This window comes from Myodes glareolus, chromosome 19, assembly GCF_982192425.1.
Source record: "Myodes glareolus chromosome 19, mMyoGla1.1, whole genome shotgun sequence".
Lineage (NCBI taxonomy): Eukaryota > Metazoa > Chordata > Mammalia > Rodentia > Cricetidae > Myodes > Myodes glareolus.
Window position 1 is genome coordinate 2840294 of NC_142044.1, and position 24512 is coordinate 2864805.

The 24512-nt window shown below is 44.2% G+C and overlaps 1 protein-coding gene and 1 long non-coding RNA gene across 8 annotated transcripts in view; one reads left to right on the forward strand and one right to left on the reverse strand.

The window, feature by feature from the left end:
- Positions 1–9497: 9497 nt before the first annotated feature.
- The window catches only part of Rgs22 (regulator of G protein signaling 22), a 98771-nt gene continuing 83756 nt past the window's right edge, over positions 9498–24512 (reverse strand). For 3 of the 7 annotated variants that reach the window (XM_048457326.3, XM_048457327.3, XM_048457324.3), the window contains 7 exons: positions 19089–19268; positions 16266–16421; positions 13866–13961; positions 12950–13142; positions 11539–11632; positions 11127–11176; positions 9498–10388 (listed from right to left, as the gene is read on the reverse strand). In XM_048457326.3, coding sequence (XP_048313283.3) covers positions 11137–11176; positions 11539–11632; positions 12950–13142; positions 13866–13961; positions 16266–16421; positions 19089–19268 — 759 coding nt within the window. In that variant the 3' untranslated portion in view covers positions 9498–10388; positions 11127–11136. The remainder of the gene's footprint in view (positions 10389–11126; positions 11177–11538; positions 11633–12949; positions 13143–13865; positions 13962–16265; positions 16422–19088; positions 19269–24512) is intronic. The other 4 variants (XM_048457329.3, XM_048457325.3, XM_048457328.3 and 1 more) reach the window with 4 other exon arrangements.
- On the forward strand, positions 17882–20230 carry LOC146891134 (uncharacterized). The gene is made up of 2 exons (XR_014998118.2): positions 17882–18208; positions 19474–20230. It is a non-coding gene; the product is annotated as an uncharacterized LOC146891134 (long non-coding RNA).

The following is a 24512-nucleotide window of genomic DNA, read 5'->3' on the forward strand; positions in this document are numbered from 1 at the left end:
AAAGAATTTAAACTCTAGGTCTGGAGAGATGTCAGAGGATAGGAGAACTGGCTGCTCTTCCAGAGTACCGGGGTTCAACTCCCAGCACCCACACGGCTGTAAACAGACTGCTCGTTCATTCCCGGCCGCCCAGACATGAAAGATCACACAGAAACAATATTAATTATGATGCTGCTTGGTTGAAGACTTGGGTACATTCCTAGCTAGTTCTTACATCTTAAATTAACCCATTTCTGTGAATCTGTGGCATTACATGGCATCTCAAAACTGTTAACTGCCGTTCCAGGGGATCCCACACCCTCACAGCAATGCATATAAAATAAAATAAATCATAAAAGGGTAGTAATATGAACTTAAAAAAAAGAATTCAAATTCCTAACAGTTACATTTATCTCACCAGTTTCCGAAAGATAACTAGAAAGTCTATTTTTATCTGCCTTTCCCTTTATCACAGACGTCACACTAACCCTGTCTCTGTGTTAAAGGAGTTTGAAATCCTTGAATTAATTTTAACAATTTCAAATGATACATTTTTTTTACAACATTTCTGGATCCGTCAACTAACAATATCCTTCTACTCTCTTTTTAGATACTGGTTTTAGAGATCTTATCCCCTCTCCACAAATTTTCATGCATAAGCACTGTATTATTAAATAATATATTAACAGGGAAAACATATCTTCTTAACTGGTGTATTCAGATCAAGAACTAATGTTTCAATCTAAAGCCAAACATCACATCTTAGAAAACCCAAACACTTGTAAAGATTTTACTCCGATGCAAGATTCCCCCCTGTATACTGTGTATATGTTTTATTACCATTGGTTAATAAAGGAGCTGCTATGGCCTATGGCAAGGCAAAATGGAGCTAGGTGGGAAAACTAAACTGAATGCAGGGAGAAAGAAGGTAGAGTTAGGGAGACACCATGTAACTGCCGGAGGAGACAGACGCCAGAACCTTACTGGTAGGTCACAGCCTCATGGTGATACATTGATTAATAGAAATGGGTTAAGATGTAAGAGTTAGTTAATAAGAAGTCTGAGCTAATAGGCCAAGCAGTGCTGTGATTATAGTTTCTGTGTCGCGTCTGGGCAGCTGGGAATGAGCGAGCAGTCTCCATCCACATTACTCTGTTTCCTACAGATGTATGAAACCTGTGCTTATTGTTCGGGAACCTCTTCCTTTGGTCTTTGCTATGACCAAAGGAGAATTAAGGATGGAGAGAATCATGATTTGGTGATAGAAGCTGGAGGACTGGAGCCATGGACAAATTATCTAATCCTTTGTATCCCAATTGTCTGTCGGATAATTTGTGCTGGTCATTGTGAGGAATTGCTCGGAGCAAAGCAGGGCATGAAACTACTCAGTGAGCGCCAGCAATCACCACCAGAGACTGTTTCCGAGAGTCCAGCTGTCCTGCATGGCAGAGATGGTACAGAAGCCAGGAAAAAAGGGAGATGCTGAGCTCCTGACTGGCTTCCTCCCTTTTCCTCCTTTATGCTGGCAGGGGTCTCAGCCCCTGAGATGGTGTCACCTACATCCGGGGTGGGTCTTTTCCCCTCAGTTAACACTATCTGGAAAAGCCCTCATATACGTTCTCAGAGCTGTGCATAGACACTCACCAGTCTCCAAGATGAGTTCGCATTTAGTCAAGGTATCGGTGCCCATTATTATCAGTGCTTTAGTAAAGAAATCTAGATGGCATTAGTGCTGACCACAGCTGTGTCAGTCACTCTGAGACCACGGAAAAGAACATAAACAACAAATTTCATCATTTTGGATCTTTCCCTCAACTCCCTTTAGTAAAATGAGAATATTGTTATTAATAGCACTTGTTAAAAGGCCCTGGAAACTACAATGGGTGCTTAGGAGGAAATCATGAAGGAGCCGAGTCTTCATCTCCAGCACCACGTGAAAGCCTGGCGTGGTTGTGCACACCTGTAACACAGCTTTGGGAAGTAAGACGGGCAATATGGTGAGCTCCCAGCTCAGGGAGAGACTCTGGCTCCCCTGCTCTGGCCTCTACGAGAGCACACACGGGTGCGCACACCTGCACATGAACATACATGCAGCACACACACGGTGGGAGGGGGGTGATTAGAGTAATAGAATGTTGAATTAAGGTTTTATTTTTTAAGTTATTTTCAATTAAATATTAGAAAAACCAGACCATGATACTTTGGAAAAGATATTTTAAAGTTATGAAAACGATAGCCTTAAGTGAGCCGCACATAGGCTTTTCCACTGCACTTTTAAAAATCGTTTTGAAGCCTGGTGGTGGTGCATGCCCTTAATCCCAGCACTTGGGAGTCAGAGGCAGGCAGATCTCTGTGAGTTCGAGGCCAGCCTGGTTTACAAGGGCTAGTTCCAGGACAGGCTCCAAAGCTACAGAGAAACCCTGTCTTGAAAATCCAAACCAAACCAAACCAAACCAAAAAAAAAAAAAAAAAAAAAACAAATAAAAGTTTAAAAGAAATTATTTTGAAGAAAACATGCCATCCTTTTGTATTGGTCAAACATGACAGCGAGTATCTAATACCTAACATACTACAATTACCTTCTTGCTACCTAATGGTGAAGCACCACGCTCTTGGAAGTGTTAGGAATTACAGGATGCCCCCGAAGGTCTTAAAGCGTACATACAACTTTCAAACAATTGAGAATTAAGATAGCGAGGGGGTGGGGCAAGTAGGGGTGGTGGGTGCCGGTTGCTCAACCCACAACACAGACCCACGAGGTGCTTTTTCCGTCTTCTACAGTGTGTAGAAATCCAGCTAAGGGAGACCCTTTGCCCAACGACACGTAAACGCTGTGCTCCCAGTCAGCAGACTGAGTTCTTTATCAACCGGAATTCCAGGAGATCTGAAGGCTTTGACTCAGCTGCACTCTGGCGTCTATGGTTTTCAGAACTTAGGAGAACCACCCAACCGGCCTTTCCACAGTTTAAACCCACTGAAGTCTGGGCCGACCGTGTGGCACAAATCCCCTGGGTCGGCATCTGCTGACATTAACACAACAGTGTGCAGAGACGTGAACCCTAGAATCCATCAGAACACCCTAGCACCATAGGGATCTACAAGCTTGGTGGGTGAGGGACACGGGTAATTTCCGGTTCATTCCATCTTCGCTGAGACGATGGTTGTGTCACACCACCAACCTAAATTTTCTGAGCTATTCCTAGACATAGCGTCTGCCTGCAAAACAACTACAGATGTAAACCTCATGGTCTCCTCGGGGTTTCTATGTAGGTCTGAACCCTATAGTTACCACTCCTACGTATTGTCACGAAGGTCCACGGAGGCGTATGACTGTCTGGTTTTTGAAGCCATAATGCTATTGTTTTATGCACTATTTGGAATTTTTTAGAAGTCACAGAAATGGTCTATTTTTACTTTATTGTTTTACTGGGAGACAAACTAATTAGGAAAAGATAGATCTCTATTTCTGCTGCATTGAAAGGCTTACACTGGGTGATTAACTGTATTGGCATCGGATAACAGTGTCAACATACCCCACAAGTGTTTCTTGGTTAAATGCATTTAGACCTCCATGTAAGATACATTCTGCCATGCTCAATATGATGGTAGACATGGTTAGAAAAAAAAAAAAAAAACAGCAGATATTTAATTGTTCCAAGCAGGAGACATAAGGTTGCTAAAATGCTCAGTCCCCACAACAGTATTATTAATCAGCGTGTTTCACCCCCCCAAAGCTGTAAGGTTTGTGGGGGAAATTTTAGAAGGAGCACCAGGCTAGAACAGGATATGGGAGCCAAATGGAAAACACGAACCAATAAAAGAAAAACGTTAAACTCGCTGAAGTCTCTGCTTAGTCTTTGAAGTCGGTTCAAGTCCCGCATACTTGAATTCTGATGTAATCCTAACACGGTGGTACAAACAAGGACTCAGAAACAGCTTTCGTAACTTTTGGACGGACTGCAGTGAATCAGTTTGCTGATGGCTGTAATGGTTATGCAGTGGCCATCGCTGAGATGAAAAACGGTTGTTCTCCCCAGGATGAAATACGTTAATAAAGACTTACGAGGAGGAAAGCTGTGAGCCCAACTCACACCTCCCCACACCCGAATAGGAAAGACTTCACACAGACGTTGCCTTCTGCCGCTCCGCAAACTCGGTCTCTTAAAGAGCAGCAATGCATAAGCTCTCGCACGCAAGCGCATTCTTCCTGGGTGACTGCGTGTTTGTTCCTTGTTGGTCCTGTCATTTGTCGTGTTTCACATTCTAGCTAATGAGATGATTGCTTTTCTCTGCACAAGAATATTTTTCTGAGAAGAGATAATTCCCTTGATTTGAAAAAAAAAGATATTTCTAGTAGGATGGGGATTTTAAACACACATGGTATCAAAGGGCCATGCCCATAATGGACAAAAATGTATTCAATTAAAAGCACATCTCATTAAGTGTGTTCTTTTGTGTTGACAAGCCTTAAAAGTAAATAGTATATGAGATGAAAGGACACAGGGATTTTTTAAAATAATAATGCATTTAAAATCCTTAGATGAAATGAGTGTTGCTATAGTTTCTCTCTCTCTCTCTCTCTCTCTCTCTCTCCCTTCCTCTTTCTCTCCTCTCTCTCTGTCTCTCTGTCTCTCCGTTACTCCCCCCCCATCTCTCTCTCTGTTTTTAGAGACCAAGTCTCATAAGCAGCCCAGGGGAACCTCAGACAGCAACACCTCTGCTCCTGCCTCCCGAGGACGGAGATTACATGTGGATGCCGTACTTCAGAGCTATGGAGTGTGACACTCTGAAAGACATTCAGCTTCTTTTGATGACAAACAGAAAAAGTTAGTAAATCGTACTTTAAAAAGACAAAACAGCTTTGACTGCCTACACAATACCCTTAGTGTAATTATGGTGCTCATTGGGTAGGAGCTCAATATGTCTTTATAGAATATATATCAACAATAAACTGAGTAGATTAACTAAGGCATACAACTTCACAGGGATAGACTAGGCCCCATATGGTGCAAAGCCATCTGATGACTGTGCCGTTACATTTAAACATGGTAGCCCACAGATGTAAGAAATGATTGTCTGGGGTAATTATAGGACAGCTTCTCAAACTGTTGAGCACCGCTAATCAAGAAGGCAACCAAAATGGCAACATGGTGGATGAGTACTGCTGAGGTACGTGGGAGACAAGAAAGTGATGCCAACCCCATTGAGGGAGAAGATAGGGATGGCTTGACAGGGACATTTTAAAATGAGCTTGGCCAACGATAGAAGAAGGAATCCCCGGCGGATGGGCAGGCCCCAAATCATCACAGGCCGCGGAGTTGCAGGAGACTTGATTCCAGGAGTCGTTAAAGTGTGCCGAGGGCCCAGCTTCAAGGGTTGAACACTCTTTGTCATAATGCTACACCACCAGCAATGCGTGGATGTTTACCATGGCTGCCTCATCATAGATTTTGTTATCTTTCTGGTTTGCCTGATCGTTTACAACTTGCCCAACCGATGGTACAACCTCAGCCTAAGGGTGAGGTCAGCCTTCCTGTGTTTTATGCCATTGTGCATTGGTTATTCCTGTTTTCACAACGATCCTGGCCCAGATTACATGCTCTCCAGGAACAAACCGTCTACCCCAGACAAGGAGCATTATCACATGATAGTAACTGGGTGGTGTGCCTGCGTGTGTGTGTGTGTGTGTGTGTGTGTGTGTGTGTGTGTGTGTGCATGTGCAAATAACGTTAGCTCAAAATGGCACAGGCTATAAGCTATTTGTACTAAGGTTCAGGAATTTTTTCTTGGATAAATGCCTAGAATTCTTTGGTGGTAGTTTTTGACGATATTTTTCTTTTTGTTCCTTTTTCATGAGATGAAGTCCCACTGTACCCAGCAATTAAAAATAAAACTTGCTAGAAGCTCCACGTTTGATATGTCAAACATATGCCTTATGATACATCCTCTCTTACAATCTCACAGGTAGAATAATAATAAAAAAAAAAGCCAACGGGAAGTATGCATTCATGTAGAAGAGGAGGGAAATTGTGAGCACACTTGACGAGTGTGTGAAGTAGAGGGTAGACTCACAACCAGAGGAGAGTCTGAGGGCTTGAAAAATGGTGGATGGATTTCAGCTTGTGTCCAGGAGCCCCGAAGAGGCCTCTCTTATGCCTTGTCCTCTGGGCATTTGGCTTTGACTTCTAGGAACTTTTCCCTCGTACCTTTGACTTCTAGACTCGGTCTCGAGTTGGCGCTGCAGAGGCCTTTCATGGGGGTTGAACTAATTTCATAGCTTGCATCTGATCAAGTTTGGGGGCCTAGCGGTTCTTTCAGAAATTGAAAAATTATAGTGTTTTCAAGCCAGGTTAGTGGTTTTGTTGAGAATACAATCCCATCAAAACTTTAGCTTCCAACCCAGTCAGTATCAGTTCCAAGTCAAAATCTCTTCTGATTATAGTGTTTAAGCAGTCAGCCCTCAGCCACACGTTTCTGTGCTCAGTGCTGCTTCCTTGTTTAATTGCATCTATTGTAAGGTCTTTAAAAATGACTAGTTAGAATGAAAATGGTAGTAACCTTGAGGTGGGTGTTGTGAGAGTCGAGTGGCCTTTCTGGGCTCTTGGTAGGCTTTTTCTGTCAAGGCCAGTGTGTCTGAGGGTCGCCAGAGCTGTCCCGAGCCCAGGGCTTGAAATTTGTTCTGAATGAACGTAGATTGAGGAAAAGTGTGAAAGAATTCCCCCAAACAGGAGGGGTCCTAAGGGAGCAATGCTGTGGTGTTGCCCTACGGGGGTCTTTATGGGTCTGGTCCTTTTGGTTGTGCATTAACCTTTACCGCTGAGCCATTTCTCAGCCCTCGTCTATGGGTTCTTATGGCAGGAATCAGAGACTGAAATGGTCTTTATTGAGATTGGTCACGTTGAGGACATCGTTGGGTAAGCCAACAAGGAGTTTCCATGCCCTCGTCTGCCCCGCGCTACCGTCTCGCCTGCAAGAACCACGCGAGACACATAGGATACTTCTGCAGTAAAGCTTTAATGCCCCTTGGGAGAGCGGGCATCAGCCAACATGGCGGAGACCCAGATATGATGGAACCCATCCCTTATATAGGAAACAGACCCTGCTTCGGACGTGTCACTCTTGGATTGGTCCGCTGCTCCCAGTCCCAGGTGATGCCTCGGGAGTAGGCGGGGACACAGAAGTGGAAAGATACCAACACGTGTGCGTTCACCTGGCGGTGAAGCCGGATGTCAGCGCCATCTTGTGATGGAGAATGTGGTTGCGGCCTTCTACACTAGTCAATGTCCCAGCACATAGTCATGTGTTACTCATTCAATCATGGGTGTAGACACGTGTTTGCGCTACCTGGTGATTGGCCGTAAGCCCTTCCCTAACTCCTGCCTCATTTTTGCTTGGGCCTTGGTTAGGAGGCTACCATCGCCTAAATAAAAAGACTCAGACAGTTTTGAAAGGGGGGAGGGCATTCTGCATAGTTGACTTTCTGAACTTGAAGGGTACAAACCATCAGACTTTACACTAAGTTTAGTTGTAAGACATAGCCAGAGAATGTGCCTCCTGGCTGCGCCGTACTTCCTTCACATCCACTGGGGAGTGGATTAGATTCTGTCCAAGGCCTTCTCTTCTCACAGGCACTACTAGGGAGTGGATTAGCTTCTGCCCAAGGCCTTCTCACAATTTTTTACTAAAAAGCACAATCACCAAGTGCACAAACATCAACACCTTTCAGCCTCTTTTAGAGCTCTGGACACAGTGTGAACAGGATCTGCCCTTGAAGCCGTCTGAGGCACCAGTTTCACCAACTATTTCTTCCAAAATTTGCCTGACATACACCGACCTTGCATTTTGGGGTTTTTGTTACCATACACCTAGTAGTAACTTGGTGTTAATTAAGGCCTAGATCGGCTGCTGTAACAAAGTCATGAGAAGAAAGTGATTCAAGAAGATGGTGATTTGGTTTTCTCCCACATAATTGTCCAGAGTGAGGGAACTCTAATTCCACAGAGGTTCCATTCATGTGTGGAAGTTCACCAACAAACACAACTGTTCGTTGACTTGCAGGAAGACTTGGATGGGTACCACACACTTCTGTGCACATTCCTCTGGGCTTGAAGTGGGTCAGATAGCCATATCTATTGCCACAAAACCCCTTCCCTGGGGTACCTAAATAGCAGTCCACCCTCCTCCTTAGGTTCCTATGACAAACCAGAGTTCACCCTCGGAAATGAATGTGTTAGGCGTGCTTATAGATCATGGATGAGGAGTTATTGGCGGAAGCGTCATGGCCGACCCTAAAGCAGCGGGTCTTAGAAGGCTTGGGCTCAGTGGTGGCCTAGAACTTGTGGGAATAGCCAACCAACACCTGATTTGACTTAAGGCCCACTCCACAAGAAGGAACCCATACCCGACACTGCATGAATAACCAAGAACTGGGAGGGGGGGAATATAATCATGATATATTGTATAAGAAAACAATCTATTTTCAATAAAAGGAAAGACATAAAAAACATAGGGAAAAGAAGCAAGGCTCGTGCTCCACATGGATGATGGCCGCACTGATGGGCCCTTCTGTTGGTCTCCTTCAGTGTATGCTCTGGAGACCATTTGCAATTAGGGCAGAATTGTATACAAATGGCTGAGAGAAGTTACTGGAAACTCCGTTGAGTGTCCAATGATCTTTTCCACCTGCTCTATGAAGTAATGTCCACAGTCCACAAGCCCAGCTGCTGCAAGCAGACAAGCTTATCTGATGATGGCAGTGGTGTTTGCTCTGTAACATCTACCCATGAAGTAGACTGAGACGTGACGGTGAAATCTATTACGCAGTTATGGGAATTCCATGGCTAAGAGGAATGTAGGGAGGTGCTAAGAAACAGCAGTCTGTCATGATGGGATAAAAACAAGAAGACCCCACTTAATTGTATCATGTACTGCCGAGTATGTTAGTTCTATGTGACCCAACCCCAAACGGCTGAGAAGTCTTTTGCTGTTCAGATGGGAATCCTAAACGGGCAAAATGTGATTCCCTTGGTGGCAGCAGGCAGTCCCCTGTCCGGACTGCACCCAGCCTGACAGCTCCCGACTGTCTGTACCAGTGAGTCAGCACACAGGAGTTAGCCATAGCTCTGAGCTTATAACGTTGGGACCCTTGTTTCTCAGTGCTAAAGCTCTGGGCTTGGAGTGACGGAACCCTCACCTCTTAGCATTGTGGCTCCTCTCCCAGCCACTCTCCCAGCCACTCTCCCACAGCTGCTTCTGGGTGATGGGCAGCGCTGGGAGATGCCTGCTCTCAGTACCGGTTCAGCCATTCGGCCCAGGACAAAGACGACAAGTAGGTACCAGAGCAATCAAATGAGGCTTTGCTGGGGTCTGGGCCACAGTACTTGGGGAGACAGTTCATGGGAAGGCGCTCCCCTAGGCTGCTGAGAGGAGACAGGTACACCGCAAGTTCCCATGCATAGGTTGGCATCACCTGTGGCTCACAAATGTGAAAACTCATTAAAATCACGAAGAATAGATCATCAAATGCCCAAAGATAGCACTATTAGGATTTATTTAGTCATCTGTATACACTCAAGTCAGATTTAAAGACCGTTAAAGCTGTCTATAATATAGTATCACTATATTAAATGCAAGAAACTGACTTAGAGATGAAAGGGTTTGGCTTACAATCTCAGGTTACCCCTTCATGTAGGGGGAAGTCTAGGCAGGAACTCAGGTGCTAATCACATCACATCCACAATGCAGAACCAATAGAAGCGACTGGATCCATCTTCCCACCCACTGGCTCCCCCAGCCTCTGCCTGGTTCAGCTCCAGGCCTAACCCACAGGAAAGGCGAGCCATCCACCCAATCGGCAATCCAGACAGTCCCCCTGCTCATGCTTGCGGGGCGAGGGACGCTGTTGGGTGGCTATAGGCTGTGCCACTGTCACGTAGACGGTTCACACTAAGCTGCACATCGCTGTATTAAATGTTTAGATGAACAGTGGTGTCTCCCATGAGTGACTGGAAGGTTTGCAGGGAGCGGCCCCTGGAGCTGGAGATGCTAGCCTACGTCACAGTCGTGTGCACACTGCGCTGGAGAAACCGTTGCTTCAGCAGTCTCCTCCCAGCTGGGAACGCAGGGGGAAGGCTCTTCTATTGCCTGGGTTAGTTATACCAGGTATAGTCACTCACACCCTAGTCACCAGTGAGCAGATCTGCTAACTAGAGTAGCCTGCAAGGAACATTTGTTGAAAGATTGCACAAGGGGAATAATGCTGCTTTTTCCTTAGGGACTGTGATCGGCAAACAATTTTAATTCTTCTAGTCTAGGTAGTAGATAGTATTCTAGTCATGCAGACTATTCAAAAGCTTGGACATTCAGCTTCTTGGATATTCAGTGTTAGTTAAAGTTGGCTTAAAGAAACCCTGCAAAAGAAAAAAAAAGCATGAAACAAAGATATATATGAAAAATAAAGCCAAACAATAACGATAAAAATTGAAAAGTGCTCTCTACTGAAAATAAGCACACGTGGTGCCCTTAATGTTCCAGGCATTATTAACTTAACCTAGAGGTGGGGGACTGGGAAGGAGCAGTGTGGAGGCCAACTAGAAAGAAAACAAGATCGGCAACCTGAGAATATCAGGTACACCCCTCTTCCCCAGGCCCCGGAAAATGGGAGACTGTGAAACCAGGTAAGACAGAGGGTAAGAGAGGCGCCTTCACAGGCTGCTTTGTGTATCTGGCCTGGCTGTTTACACGCACGCCACATTCTGTGGCTAGACCACTCTGGAAAGGGCTTGTTAATAGAATCCAGTAAAACCCTACAGGTTCATCAGTATCTGAATGGAGAGGATCTCGGGCTTGGTGTTTAGTCTTTCACATACTCCCAGCTTAGAAAAGCTTAGGAAGCCGGAGCTAGGGCCCACTTCCCCTCCCGGGTTCTTGGTGGAAGAGGATTGGCTTGTAGTAAACAGAAGCAAACCTTCCCTGGAGGAATCTCTTCTTGGGAGATTGTACCATAAATCAGAAGACTAGATGTCCTACTCTTTGACTTGGTAGTGAGTGTGCAAGTGGTGTGTCTGAGGGGGCTGTACTTCGGGTCCGTGCAGATTTGCCTGTGTGGGAGGGTATGCAGTAAAAGGGAGTCTCACACACCGGCTCACCTTGCACCTCTCAGGAGCAGAATGCGAATGGCAGCTTGAATGTTGCTACCCTGGAAAACAGATGTGTTGGGTATGGGTTGTGACAGCTCCTCTCAGCGGAGGAGAAACCCTAGAGACACAGAGAGACTGAGCATTCTCCTAACTGGAGGGCGAGGAGCTGGTGGCGGGGGAGAGGCAGTGCCTCTGGTTCTGGAAGGTTAGGAAAGCAGAAAGAGAACAGGAGCTGAGGAGAGACAAGTTCTTCTTCAAAGACATAGCGGGACCTGTGGGAAGCTTAAGCAAGTTTGTGAAAGATGCTTACCTGCACAAAGATAAGAGAGGGACAGACAGTGAAGTGGCTGGTGCAAACTCCTAAAATTAGTCTGTGCTAGGCGGCAACAGAGCAGCTCTGTGCACGAGAGGCAAAAATTACCTGTGAACATTTTCTTTTCCATTTCTTCTTGAATTTTCAGAAGAATCCGCTCTTGTTCCAAGGCTTCTATGTACTTTGAATAGCACCAGGTTGGCTGAAAAAAATAATTTTCAAACTTAATTATCAAAACTTTGCCAGATTTCCCTCAGGAGCTGACTAGAGATAAAATAAATCTCATTATTCCTTTGTTTACACTTCTTATTGACATATAACATGCACCAAGAAAAGTACATCCTCACCAATTGCGGTAGCTCATGCCTGGATTTCCAGTATGAATGAGTCTGAGATTAGCACATCTCTGAGGCTAGCCTGAGGTACCTAGTAAAGCCCAGGTCAGCCTGGACTATACAGTGATACTCTGTTTAAAAAACAAAGCAAATTGAAACAAAAAGAAGAATATATTTGAGATATTTCTATCATATATCTCAAATGATAATACAGATTTCCCCACTTATACATTTTAATTTTTTAAACTGTGTACCACAGATCTCTATCTACCTAGTTTATTCTCCTTTCATAATGTTTATTCCATAACAAAGCTACTTCTTTCTGTAGCCTTGACCTGAATCTGTAAATTCTCTCACTGAGTGAGGAAGAATGTTCAGACAACCATACTGTTGCCCAGTGAACAATGGCACAGTGCTTATGGGCACAGCAACCGCGGCTCAGCTATCACTGCTGCTCAGTGAACAATGGGACAAGAGCTTATGTGATGTGGGTTTCCCTCTGTGTGCTGTGATTATCATTAATGAATAAAGAAACTGCTTTGGACCTATAGCAGGGCAGAACTTAGGTAGGCAGGGAAAACTAAACTGAATGCTGAGAGGAAGAAGGCAGAGTTAGACACCATGGAGCTGCCGCCAGAGTCAGATATGCCAAAATTTGCCGGTAAGCCACTGCCACATGGCAATACACAGATTAATGGAGATGGGTTAAATTAATATGTAAGAGTTAGCCAATAAGAAACTAGAGCTAATGGGCCAAGCAGTGATTTGATTAATACAGTTCCTGTGCGATTATTTTGGGGCTGAGCAGCCGGGACAAACAAGTGGTTCCTTGAAACACTTACGGGCTCAGCAACAGCGGCTCAGCTATCTTTATATTGATTACAAACTTAGATGCTTATAAAACATCCGAGATTATTTTTGGGGTAATAATTTTGAATTTAGATTGATTACTGAATAACATTAATTGATTATTTTTCCCTAATTTCTAGAGTGACAACGTGCACGCTTTAAAAAGCAAAAATCAATAGTAAATATGTATATTTTTAAGGTGCCTCTGACATCCAGCTATTCAGTTCCCTACAGAAAGCAAAAGTCAAAAGTAAATGTGTACACACAGTGCCTCTGACATCTTAAGGCACTCACAGGACATGATTATTATCAGTGACATCATCATTTATCCTCACCATCACCCTTCTCTCTTTGATCAGAGGGGATTCTATGTCTCGTTTCAGGCAGCAGAGTAATATTGATGCGGACAGAGCTCAGGACGAAACCTTTGTGTCTGCATCCCTCGCTGAAGCTTGTGATGTGCTCCCAACAGGTCAAGCCGATCATGTCCTCATGTGCGTACCTGAGTCTCATCCATTTCAGATAGACCTGTCAGTACACGTGTCTACAAAATCAACCATTTCTCTTCTTTCATGAGAGTGTTAGAGCCTATTAGTAACCTCAGTTGGGTAGCAATTTATGTGGCACTTCTAAGTGGAGAAAAGACTGTTTTATGAGTTAGTATTGTCCTAAGGTCCAAGCATTTTTAAATACAAGTCACTAAAAATGGCTGTAAATTAAACTCATGTTTCAGAGAATTGATATGAAGGCGTGTTAGTTGTAAACATAAAAATACAAATGTATTGGGTGGTGAGCATGTAATACAAAGAATTAAGAAACTGAGACTAAGCACTTAGATTCTGCGCCATCTCTGAACTCAGTACACTAATCTACGGAGGTTGTTGTATTCTTATTCCTTTCTCCAGAAAGAGTCAATTCGCTGTCTTCAAGGTAAACCAACACTAGCTGAGGAAGAGCTCAGTGGGGGGCTATATGTTTTGTGTGCACAAGGCCCTGAACTGCCATTCCCAGCATGCTCTGGGGGGAAAACTTCCAAACCTGTAAAACGTGATTTTCCTTTGTTATGATGGGGTAATCTATATGTTCTCTGAGGATTACCATTGTAACCTATTTTCACACCTATACCACACACTGGCCAGATGTTATTTCTGGAGTTCTTTTAGCGCATCTCGTACACAACCTCCTGCTGCCGAGTGACCAAGTCACTGTGCGCCCATTGCTCTAGAGGGGAAGCGGGCCCTGGCATCTTACCTGCCGGCCATAGGCTTGCAGGCCCAGCAGGGACTCGCTGGCTAAAGGCGCTTTGTTTAGGGAGCCTGTAGTGCTTGAATACTGCTTGAGTCCAGCCTGTAAGGGAAAACAGAGAACAAGATTGTGGGAAGTTATAATATTGTGTAAGAAATCAGTTCATAGTGAGTCTACACTTGGAGCTTCATGCCAGTTACTTTGACCTCTAAATTGGCCATATTCATTTAAAAACATTTAAAGAGAAGTGAGACAATGAGGTAGAATATAAAAATCCAAGCATCAAATAAAGACTATAGTTCTCGTGAACATACAACCAGATTTTCCACTAGAGGCCATGCATGGACATAAAAAACTGTAACCCCCACAAACATGGAATCAAAGTCTATGTGTTCCTTTTCTCATGTACTTATGGGGAAATGTTCCAGATGATGAGGGACAGAACAGACACTGAGCATACGCTGTACTGACTGAATGGTCTCATGCCCTCAGGTATCTGCTGGGTGGTGACAGCCTAACTGTGCCGTTATCATCAGCAGATGAACAGAGTGTGCCTGATGCCTCCCTTCATCCTTCCATATAGAAACTAGGGTCACTTCCAACTCTGTGTGTTAGAAATCAGTCAGTATACATACACCTGTGCTCACTTTTAGGATGATTCTGCCACGTATAACAATTTCCTAGAAACATGTAGAAAGAATGAACATCTTAAACAATATATGTCAAACAAGTGTGTGTATGTGTGTGTGTGTGTGTGTGTGCGTGCTCATAAATGTACAGATACACCTGACCATGGAGCCAGAGAGCAGCCTTAGGTGTTGCTTCTCAACACAGTGTTTCTGACAGGGTCTTTCCTGCTAGGTTGCTGACCAGCGAGTCTGGGGCTCCTCCTGTCTCTGTTGCCCAGCGCTGGATCATCAGTCCATGCCACCATGCCCAGCTTATTCACATGGCACTAGGGACCAAACTAGGGCAAAACTAGGGCTGGGGGGATGCCACTTGATGCTCTCTGGAAGACCCAAGTTCAGTTCCCAGCACCCATGGTGGGTGGTTCAGAGCTGTAACTCCAGCTGCAGGAATTCCCAACCCTTCTAGGTTTCACAGGGACCTGAACACATGAGGCATATATACACAAACATACCCATGAAAATTTTAAATAATAATAAAAAGAAAACAGAATTAAAGAGACTGGAACTAACCATAGGGCTGGGATTCAAAGCCAGGAAGTCTTACCTAAGGCTCCTTACCTACTATGCTGTATGGTCTCAAATGAGTAAATAATATTTGAAAACTACACAAGAATGGTCTCTCATATATACCATGTCAATCAGTTTCCCTCAAGTCATGTAAGATAAATACTATTACCATTAGCTGATAGAGAAACTGACATTTGAGGGGAGTCATGCCCACAGAGAAGTTTTATCTCTTGCAAAGTAACAGATTATTTTCAGTATACATTTTCACATCACAAAAAGTCATAGATTACCTATACTCAATTTTCTAGTATTCGTTCATCTACCTTCAATGACAGTAAGAATTTGAAACATATATCTGCTACTGCTATATTGGTCCTCCTACATTTCCATATTAAAATAAATACAAGGGTGAAGTTTACAGTTACTAGTAAGTGGTGACCATATATAATAGGGGTATTTAAATGAAGCGGGACTTGGAGAGACGGCTTAGCGGGTGAAGATACTTGCCACACCAGCCTGGTAACTTGACTTTGAGCTCCCTGAACTCTTGGGAAAATGGAAGAAGTGGGCTTCAAAGAGCGAAGGCCCTGGCTGCCAAGCCGGATCACCTTTGGGACTCATATGGTGGAAGGAGAGACCCTGACCCCACAAGTCATCCTCTGACTTCCATGTGCACACTGTGGCAGAACAGTTGGGTGTGGTTGGGTCCCCTGAGACCCCAGAGCTGTAGGCATGGAGACCAGAGGATCACTGGGCCAGGCTACTTCCAGGTTCACTGAGGACCCTGCCTCATAGTAACAGATCATAGATCACGGAGGAGGACGCAAAGTATCTACATGTACATACATAGGCACCCCCACATGTGTGTACATCACACACATGTGCCCCCTTCTCTCTCTCTCTCTCTCTCTCTCTCTCTCTCTCACACACACACACACACACACACACACACACACACACACACACGTAACTTCACTCTAGGGGATGGAAGCTGTTGACGTTGTCTAGGTGTGAAAAAGAGAACACACCTGACATCAATTTTGGGAAACTCAAGAACAGTCCGAGAGCTGTGAACGAGGGCAAAGGTTTGAAGTCACTAATGCCTGTGGCTATAACTTCTCTGTGCATTTCCCCAGTCCACATTCCACTCTGGGCCGCATCACCTTATCCTTTAGAAGTGCGATTCTATCCAGAATGGATTCAGGCTTACCTTTCCCATCTTGTCTTCATCTGACTCTGACATTTTCTTTTTCTGTTTATGTTCTTGTCTTCTCTCTAAAACACTCATAATTTTTTCATCTGTTAAATTCTTCCTAAACTCACAAAACTGTGGCCAAAACTTAAACAGAACCCCAAAAATTGTCATCTGTATTAAAAAAAACAAAAAAAAACTATATCTCAGATCACCATTCTCTACAAATGTGCCAAATTAACTCTAACTTGCCGTAATCGTGGACTCTCCACCCTTTAGATACACCGCACAACCCCCAAGCCCCACCACCTTATTGTTTGCAGACTTAGTGCAGTGAGCACAGCGCAGATTTCTCTCCACAGCTTCCCTTCACCACCAACAGAAGTCCTTTAAAACACTCACCGGGTATACTTGAAAGTGACTTTATTCTTAATGTTTCCCTAACCCATTGATTGCATTACTAAAGACTCCATTAGGTCTTTTTAAATAAGGAATTCATGCTTTCTTTTTGCGCTGCCCCAGTTGGTCAGCCGCACTCTGCTGTTTCATGCAAGTATTCCAAGTATTCAGTTCTTCAAGGGAAACTCCCCCGAGCCTTTCTCTGTCTTTTAGAGAAAGGAAATACCATTTTGTCTCTGGAAAGGCTCTTAAACAAAGCTGCGAATCTAAGAATAAATCTTGAGTAACTTTTAAATGATATAATCTCTTTTATGTGAGAGCAAGAAAAAGTAACATTTGAAAAGCAAAACCAGCACCCTAGGCCAATGCTCTGTGAGGACCCTGCACATTAAGTGATTAATTGTGATGTTCATAGAGATAAGAGTAGCTGCTGTAATTCCCATGCCGAGGTCTTACAATAACTCCAGAGGCATAAGTTACTTCCAAGAAAGTAGGGCTTGCCACATCAAATCAAGTCCAACATCTTACGGCTAAAGTGGCCTTTACCTAATGCCTTGAAGAAGAATGAGCCGTCCATTAGGCTCCGAGCCAACTCTTAGGGTAGAGGCAATTCTTTCAAAGTCAGTACTTGAGCCCTGAATTAGCAAAAATCACTACTCAGGTTTTCTAGGTGTGAATGTAATTATTTATTCATTCCTTGTGTGTGTGTGTGTGTGTGTGTGTGTGTGTGTGTGTTTCTCTGTATCTGTAATGGCTGCCAGGGAACTCACTCTGTAGACCAGGCTGGTCTTGAACTCTCTCTTAGACCAAGCTGGCCTCAATTAGTACACATTCCCCTGTACCTGCAGCACCTTAAAAATGACCAAATTCTAAGATATATTAATCAATGTAGGACTACGTTGCTCACTGCTAGCAGATGGGGAAACCTTGGGCTCAGTGTTTTAAGTCAGGACAGAGAAACACAAGGCAGAGAAGATGGACCTGCGTGAACTCAGGGCTAAAGGCGGAAAAGGTCGATTATTTCAGCGACCCCAGGAAGAGGGAACAGAAGTGGTGAGGGATGCGGCTCTGGGTGTGTAGCAAGCTGACTTCTCTCTGTGGGCAGCGGGGGACAGCAAAGCATCTTAAACAGAGGGTAGCATGATCAGACGCCATTTTGAGAAAAAGTACTTTGCTTCCAGCGAGTTGGTTGGAGTGAGCCAGAGACGGGAACTATGGTAATAGGTAATAGTTAATAGGCTTTGCAGACCTGAAGTGACATAGAGGTGAAGAAAAATAGATAGACCCTCACAACAAGGAGATACACGACTGACTTTTAATGACTGATCGAGTGTGGGGTTAAGGGAGTGAGAGAGAGGAAGGACGTATGAATGGCGACCAGACCTGGGGCTCCGGTAAACAGGAAAGAGGACCTCAGGTGAAGATTCAGTATTTCGGGTGTTCTAAGCTACCTCTATGGCTCCACTTTAGGTAATCAGATAGACGTGGTAAGCCTGAGTACACCGGTCCCACTCTGGACATCTACGCCCAGACCTGAGGTTCTGGTTTGCCAAGACAACAAGGTGAGGCCATCTCAGCAGATGCTACAGTTTGGGTGCCGTGCTTTCTGTTTCTCTCTTGCACATCCTCAATCGCCCCGCTGCCTGTTCTAATGCATAATTTGGACTGTGAGTCTCCTTCCAGTCCCCTGGAGGACTTGAACACAGATAGCTTACAAAGGAATGCTGAGGGATAATGGCCTTTTTCCATGCTCCGGGCAATCACTCCCCAGATCTGTTTCCTGTCACTTAGTTTGTGACATGGCCTTCCTCATTACCCCTATTATAACTTATTTTTCTTAATCATTTTTTAGGAACAACATCACTAAAAGGGTTTTCAAAATGCAAATAAATTATGCCCACCGAGTCAATGTTTTCTATTATTTATCTTAAAAAGAAGTAACTTGAGCAGGTTAAAAGAGGCCTGAGTTTCTTTCGTGAGTGTATGTACTTTATGCTGGCTGAGCGCTTAAATCTCCTCTCACTTATTTTATGAGCTATGTGAATATTTCAAGCTTTAAAAATATACAAATTTTAAGACACATGTATTTTACACATTTTTGTGGTAGTGGATACTTTAAAAGGGAATATGAATGGCGAGAAAAGATGGAGGAATTACCTGGAGCATTTTTACAGATCGTAGATAAAAATAGTAACTGTGAAAAGTCAAAGTATATTATTTAGTTTTATTTATGGCATTATCAACAACAGTATAAAAGTTACTAGCTTTGTATATTTATTATATATTAATGATGTAGGCAAAAGATATCCACATTAAAGAGAGCAAATCCCAGTACCAGGGAGATTAAAATCTTGCCATACATGAGCAAGGGAAGACCTTTAAAGAATACCTTGACTACTGGTGTACTTCAACACACGCTCGGCCGGCGCCTCCAGCTCTTACCTGTGCCTCTCGGAACACGTACGGTCCCAACTCCTTCCTGTGTTCAATTATCTTCTGGGCCTGCTCAACTGGAATATCAATCTGCAGAGCTGGGGGGATGCAGGAGTTGATGAAGCAGTTGATGATGGTTGTGATCTTCTTCTGGATGATGGCCTCACTACAATGTGAGTGGCACAAATCCTGGACAGGAAGCAGGAGCCGCAAAGCAGGATGGGATTGAGGCTTTTTCAGAGCACTTTACAGCATTTACCGCTTAGCTTGGGCTTGGAAGGGCAAGGCGACGTGTCAGAGCTATTTTTTAAAATCCTTTCTTTTAGACCCGGGGAGCCTGGTGCTTCGGTGCACGCGCCTTGCTTTCATTTACTTCTATCACTTGTTTCCCTAGGCAAGTCTGACTCGTTAACACTTATGTGGTGCACGAGGCCCGCTGTCCCTGGAGGAGACATGTGAAAGCCTATTGCCCAAATGCTGTGACAGTGTCCTACTGTGACAGTAACCTACCCAGTTACAGGTGGATACGAAAGCTTTCCATCTTGTCTTCTGCCTCTACAAGACCAGCAAGTCTGCCTGCTGCTGCGAAACAAGAACATCCTTACAGTTCCAGCATTGTGAGCAAGTACAAGGGAAAGCAACTCGTGTGTGTGTGTGTGTGTGTGTGTGTGTGTGTGTGTGTGTGTCCTCAACTTGGAATACCCCCACCTGGCTGTTTAGTTGCTGTAACGTCATTATAAGCAAGGCTTGAACCAAGAATTGGGGGCTCATAACAAGGTCTTGGGGCTCATAACAAAGACACAGATGTTATTGTCGAGTCTGCATAACAGGATGCCTGCGGCTAGACACCAGGAGTTATGCCACCCACATGAACAAGATTAAGGGAGAGGAATGGAAAGTCCCCAAACTGTCAAAAAGCCCCCAAACTGTCAGGCACCCAGCAGAAAGCCGACACCTGTCTTAGACATGACCTCATGGCCTCATTAAAATTGACCAATGAGACCCCTGTAACCATGCATCTGCTTTTGTACGCTTGCTTCTGCCTACCCCAACCCCATATAATCTGCCCCAAAACCCAGCCCGGGGTGCTCAGTCCTCCACATGACTGCAGCACCCACAGGTGCTGTGAACAATAAAAAGTGCCTCTTGCATCCAGTGTCTCGGACTTGGTTCTTGGGCGAGGGTCTCCAAGTGTTTAAGACACCCTCTGGGGGTCTTTCAAACTCAGTGTACAGCTCCAGAGGTTCAAGACCACAGCCCTCGACTGGATGGCTTCTGGGAAGCAAGAGGGAGGGAGAGACTGGGTTGAGGCAAATGTCCTTCGATTTCATGATGTCATGACCCGTCCTTAGCGAGGCCCTACCTCTACTTTGCAAAACAGTGCCTCCAGCTGGCCACCACGTATTTACCAGTGCCAGTGAGCCCCTGGGGGTCCTTTCATGTCTCGGCCATAACGTCATCACATCATTCCTTTTAGAGGGATTTTAAAAGTCATAGTAGTACATTAAAATGTTCTAGTTTTAAAGTCGGAGTCGGAGACAGTATTTTTTAATAGATAGCTTGGCTTGAATTACAGCATTTTTATGTCAAAAATTTTGCTCTGTAAATCAGCTGAAAGCAAACAAATTTGGAAACTTCTTCTAGGCCAGAAATGAGCTAACACTGACTAAGTACCCAACAAACACCAGTTACTATAAGAGATGTGTTTGGATATTAAAGAAAGAAAACTTTTGGCACCAGTCATGTGAAACTTTTATATAGGGTTTACCATATGTTATCTAGAAAAAAAGCTTAATATTAATACTCCATTTTAGGCAGCATGACCACTCAATTTAGCATCAACTCAGAAAACGTCTGTTTGCACAGCCTAAGTCTGGTGTATTTCAAATACTCACTGTTCACTTGTAGGATCATTATAGAATCATTGATGAACTTGATTATAATTATGGAATTTAAACTTGTGAGGTCAAAACAAATTTGCAATGTTACAGACTATTAATTATGACTAACGGGATAGAACTTAGAATCATAACTGATATTTTTTCCTAATTTCTTTTTTTTTTCCCAAGACATGATGTTACTATATAACCCTGGCCATCCTGGAACTCGCTCTGTAGAGCAGGCTGGCCTCGAACTCACAGAGACCCACCTGCCTCTGCCTCCTGAGTGCTGGGATTAAAGGCTCTTGCCTTGTTAACTCTCACCCGTTACTAGGGTTAAGAATGCTTCCCTCTAGTAAGCTTTCTGTGACTCCTTCAGCCAATAGAGATGCCATCTTACCCTCTTCCCTAATATTCGGGGCCTTGAACGTGTCTTGTTCACCCCCTCTTCTGTCTCTCTTTAGAGAGGGAACACTATTTGGTCATTGTTGTTTACTTAGCATTCACCTTAGCCCTTGTGTCAAGGGATGGAGTCAAGAAAAACTTGAGAGATTGGAATATATCCTTCCATTTTTTTCCTACAAATACTTCCATGAACACAAATTTTATATGAAGTCACATAGTTGCTCAGGAACTAGCTTTCAATAGATAATCAATAGATAAATATTTACATCAATAATCATTCTCCTAAACAATCTTTATTGACTGTAGCAATGAATCAATGTCTAAATTAAGTAGCCAATATCCTGTTGTAGACTTGGTTCTTTCTGATTTTTCACAATCCAGAACACTGTTTGACCAAGATTACCTGAGCTGTCTCTTTGCCTATGTCCAGTGCCATTACTAGGAAACAGCACAGCTCTGTGGCTTATGACACAGAGGTCAGAGACACAACGACTTGGTTGACATCACACTCTATCACTTCACGAGCTACCTCCTATTGGAAGTTTCTTAGCTTTTCTGTGTTTTAACATCTTCACCTGTAAAATGCTAACTATAACACCCTTGATATCAAGGGATTCTTGTGAATAATGATCCCATGATCATGAGAGAAGCAATAAAAGGACCCTGGCAGATGGGAAACAGTATGAGTAAGTCATGGGAGTCAAGGCAATCTGTCTGGGTGGGAGGCCCATTCCTCCATGGTCACCCCATGTGTCTCTCCCAGAGCTGCAGGGTCCATTGTAGAAGATGACCACTCTTTCACGAAGGGTCTATGATTATTTGCACTCCCTGTTTGGACCTCCAAACAAGTTTTAAAGTAAGCTATTTAAGAGTTAGTCCAGGGGGCTGGAGAGATGGCTCAGCGGTTAAGAGCATTGCCTGCTCTTCCAAAGGTCCTGAGTTCAATTCCCAGCAACCATATGGTGGCTCACAACCATCTGTAATGAGGTCTGGTGCCCTCTTCTGGCCTCCAGGTATACATGCAGAAAGAATATTGTATACATAATAAATAAATAAAATAAATAAATATTTAAAAAAAAAAAAAGAGTTAGTCCAGTACGACATTTCCGGGTAGAATGCCTTCCTATGGTCACACTCCCTCAAGACCTAATACAGATGCCAACCAACACTTGTGCGAGCCCTTCCTAACTCACCACCCTGCTTCTCAACTGTCACCTTCACCTCGTCAGAACACGCTCATAACTAACACTCCTTTCTATTGGTTTCCACAGGTGCCACTGCCCCGAGGAAGGGAGGGGCACACTACTCACCTTTTCACTCCTATAATCAAGCATAATGCCTGGCACACTGGATAGCTAAGCTTTTTGGATGAGGAAATTTAGTCCTTGTGATGATTTTTGCCAGTTTGACTGAATCGAGAACACCAAAGGGATTGCTACAGTAGAGCTCTGGGTGTGCCTGTAACTGTTATCCCAAAGATGCTTAGATCCTGAGGACAGCTGCTTTGTGGATCCAGAGCATAAAGCCATTACTGGGAGGTGCTGAGGATGGAGCCTGCCTGGAGGAAGCAGGTCACGGGACCTGTCACTGGGCTACTCTCTCCTCTATTTTCCTTCCTGTTTCCCTTTCTCTGCTTCCTGTCTGCCACAGTGTCTTCAAATGGACATGAGGGCCTGCCTGAATGTCTGAATCCTGAGCCCAAATGAGGCCCTCCTCTCTCTAAATTGTTCTCTCCAGTACTTTGGTCATAGGGACAAAAAGTCATAACACAGATATGAAGTTCACAGCTGGCAAGGTGTGATAACATATAACTGTAATGCCAGAACCCTAGGAGTTTGTCCCAGTTAGGGCTGTTATTGCTCTGATGAAACACCATGACCAAAAAGCAACTTGGGAAGGAAGGGGTTTATTTGGCTTACACTTCCACATTGCTGTTCATGACTGAAGGAAGTCCGGGCAGAAACCTGGAGCCAGCAGCTGATGTAGAGTCTATAGAGGGCTATTACTTACTGGCTTGCTCCCCATAGCTTGCTTAGCTTGCTCTCTTACAAAAAACAGGACCACCATCCCAAGGATGGCACCGCACACATGGACTGGGCCCTCCACCATCAGCCGGTAATTAAGAAAATGCTCTACAAGCTTGCATACAGCCTGATGTTGGAGAACTTTCTCAATTCAAGTTCTCTCCTCTCTCGTGACTCTAGCTTTGTCAAGCTGACATCAAGCCAGCCAGCCCAGCTGACACCTTGTCAGCCTGGCACACAAACACACCACTATTAAGCTTTTCCTTTCTTACTTGTGGTGGTTTGAAAGAAAATGGCCCCCAAAGGGAGTGGCACTATTAGGAGGTGTGGCCTTGTTGGACTAGGTGTGGTCTTGTTGGAGGAAGTGTGTTATTAGCGAGGTGGGCTTTGAGGTCTCATATATGCTCAAGCCATGCCTAGTCAGACAGTTGACTTCCTGTTGCCTGCAAGATGTAGGACTCTCAGTTCCAGCACCACATCTGCCTGCACACTGCCATTCTCCCTGACACGATGCTAATGGGCTAGACCTCTGAAATCGTACGCGAGCCACACCAATTAAATGTTTTCTGTAAGAGTTGTTGTGGTCATAGCATCTCTTCTCAGCAATAAAACCCTCACTAAGACAATATTCATCCCCAAGATCTCACATTAATAAAAATATCACAGTATAAAATATCCCAAATTTTAAAAGACCCACAGTACTCAAAATTTCAAGCACCTAAAAATTCAGTCTCTTTAAAATAGCCAGTCTTTTTAAACTCCAAAATCTTTTAAAATTCAGTCTTTCGACTGTGGGTGCCTATCAAATTAAAATTAAATTAAATACTTTCTTAGTTCAAGGTGGAAGAACCGGGCACAGTCACAGTCTGACTAAAGCAAAACCAAATTCCAAGAGTGTAAATAACCCGACATCCAGTTATCTGGAATTCACTCATGATCTTCTGAGCTCCCACCAAGGACTCGAGTCACTTCTCCAGATCCGCTCTCTGCGGCGCCCACCGCTTGCCTTTAAAGTTCCCGCTGGCACCACTCTGTACCCACTGCCGTTCTTGGTGGTCATCCTGTGATAGCGCCGTCTCCAAAATGCTGGAATCTGCTGTCGGAAACGGCTGCAGGTTCACCAA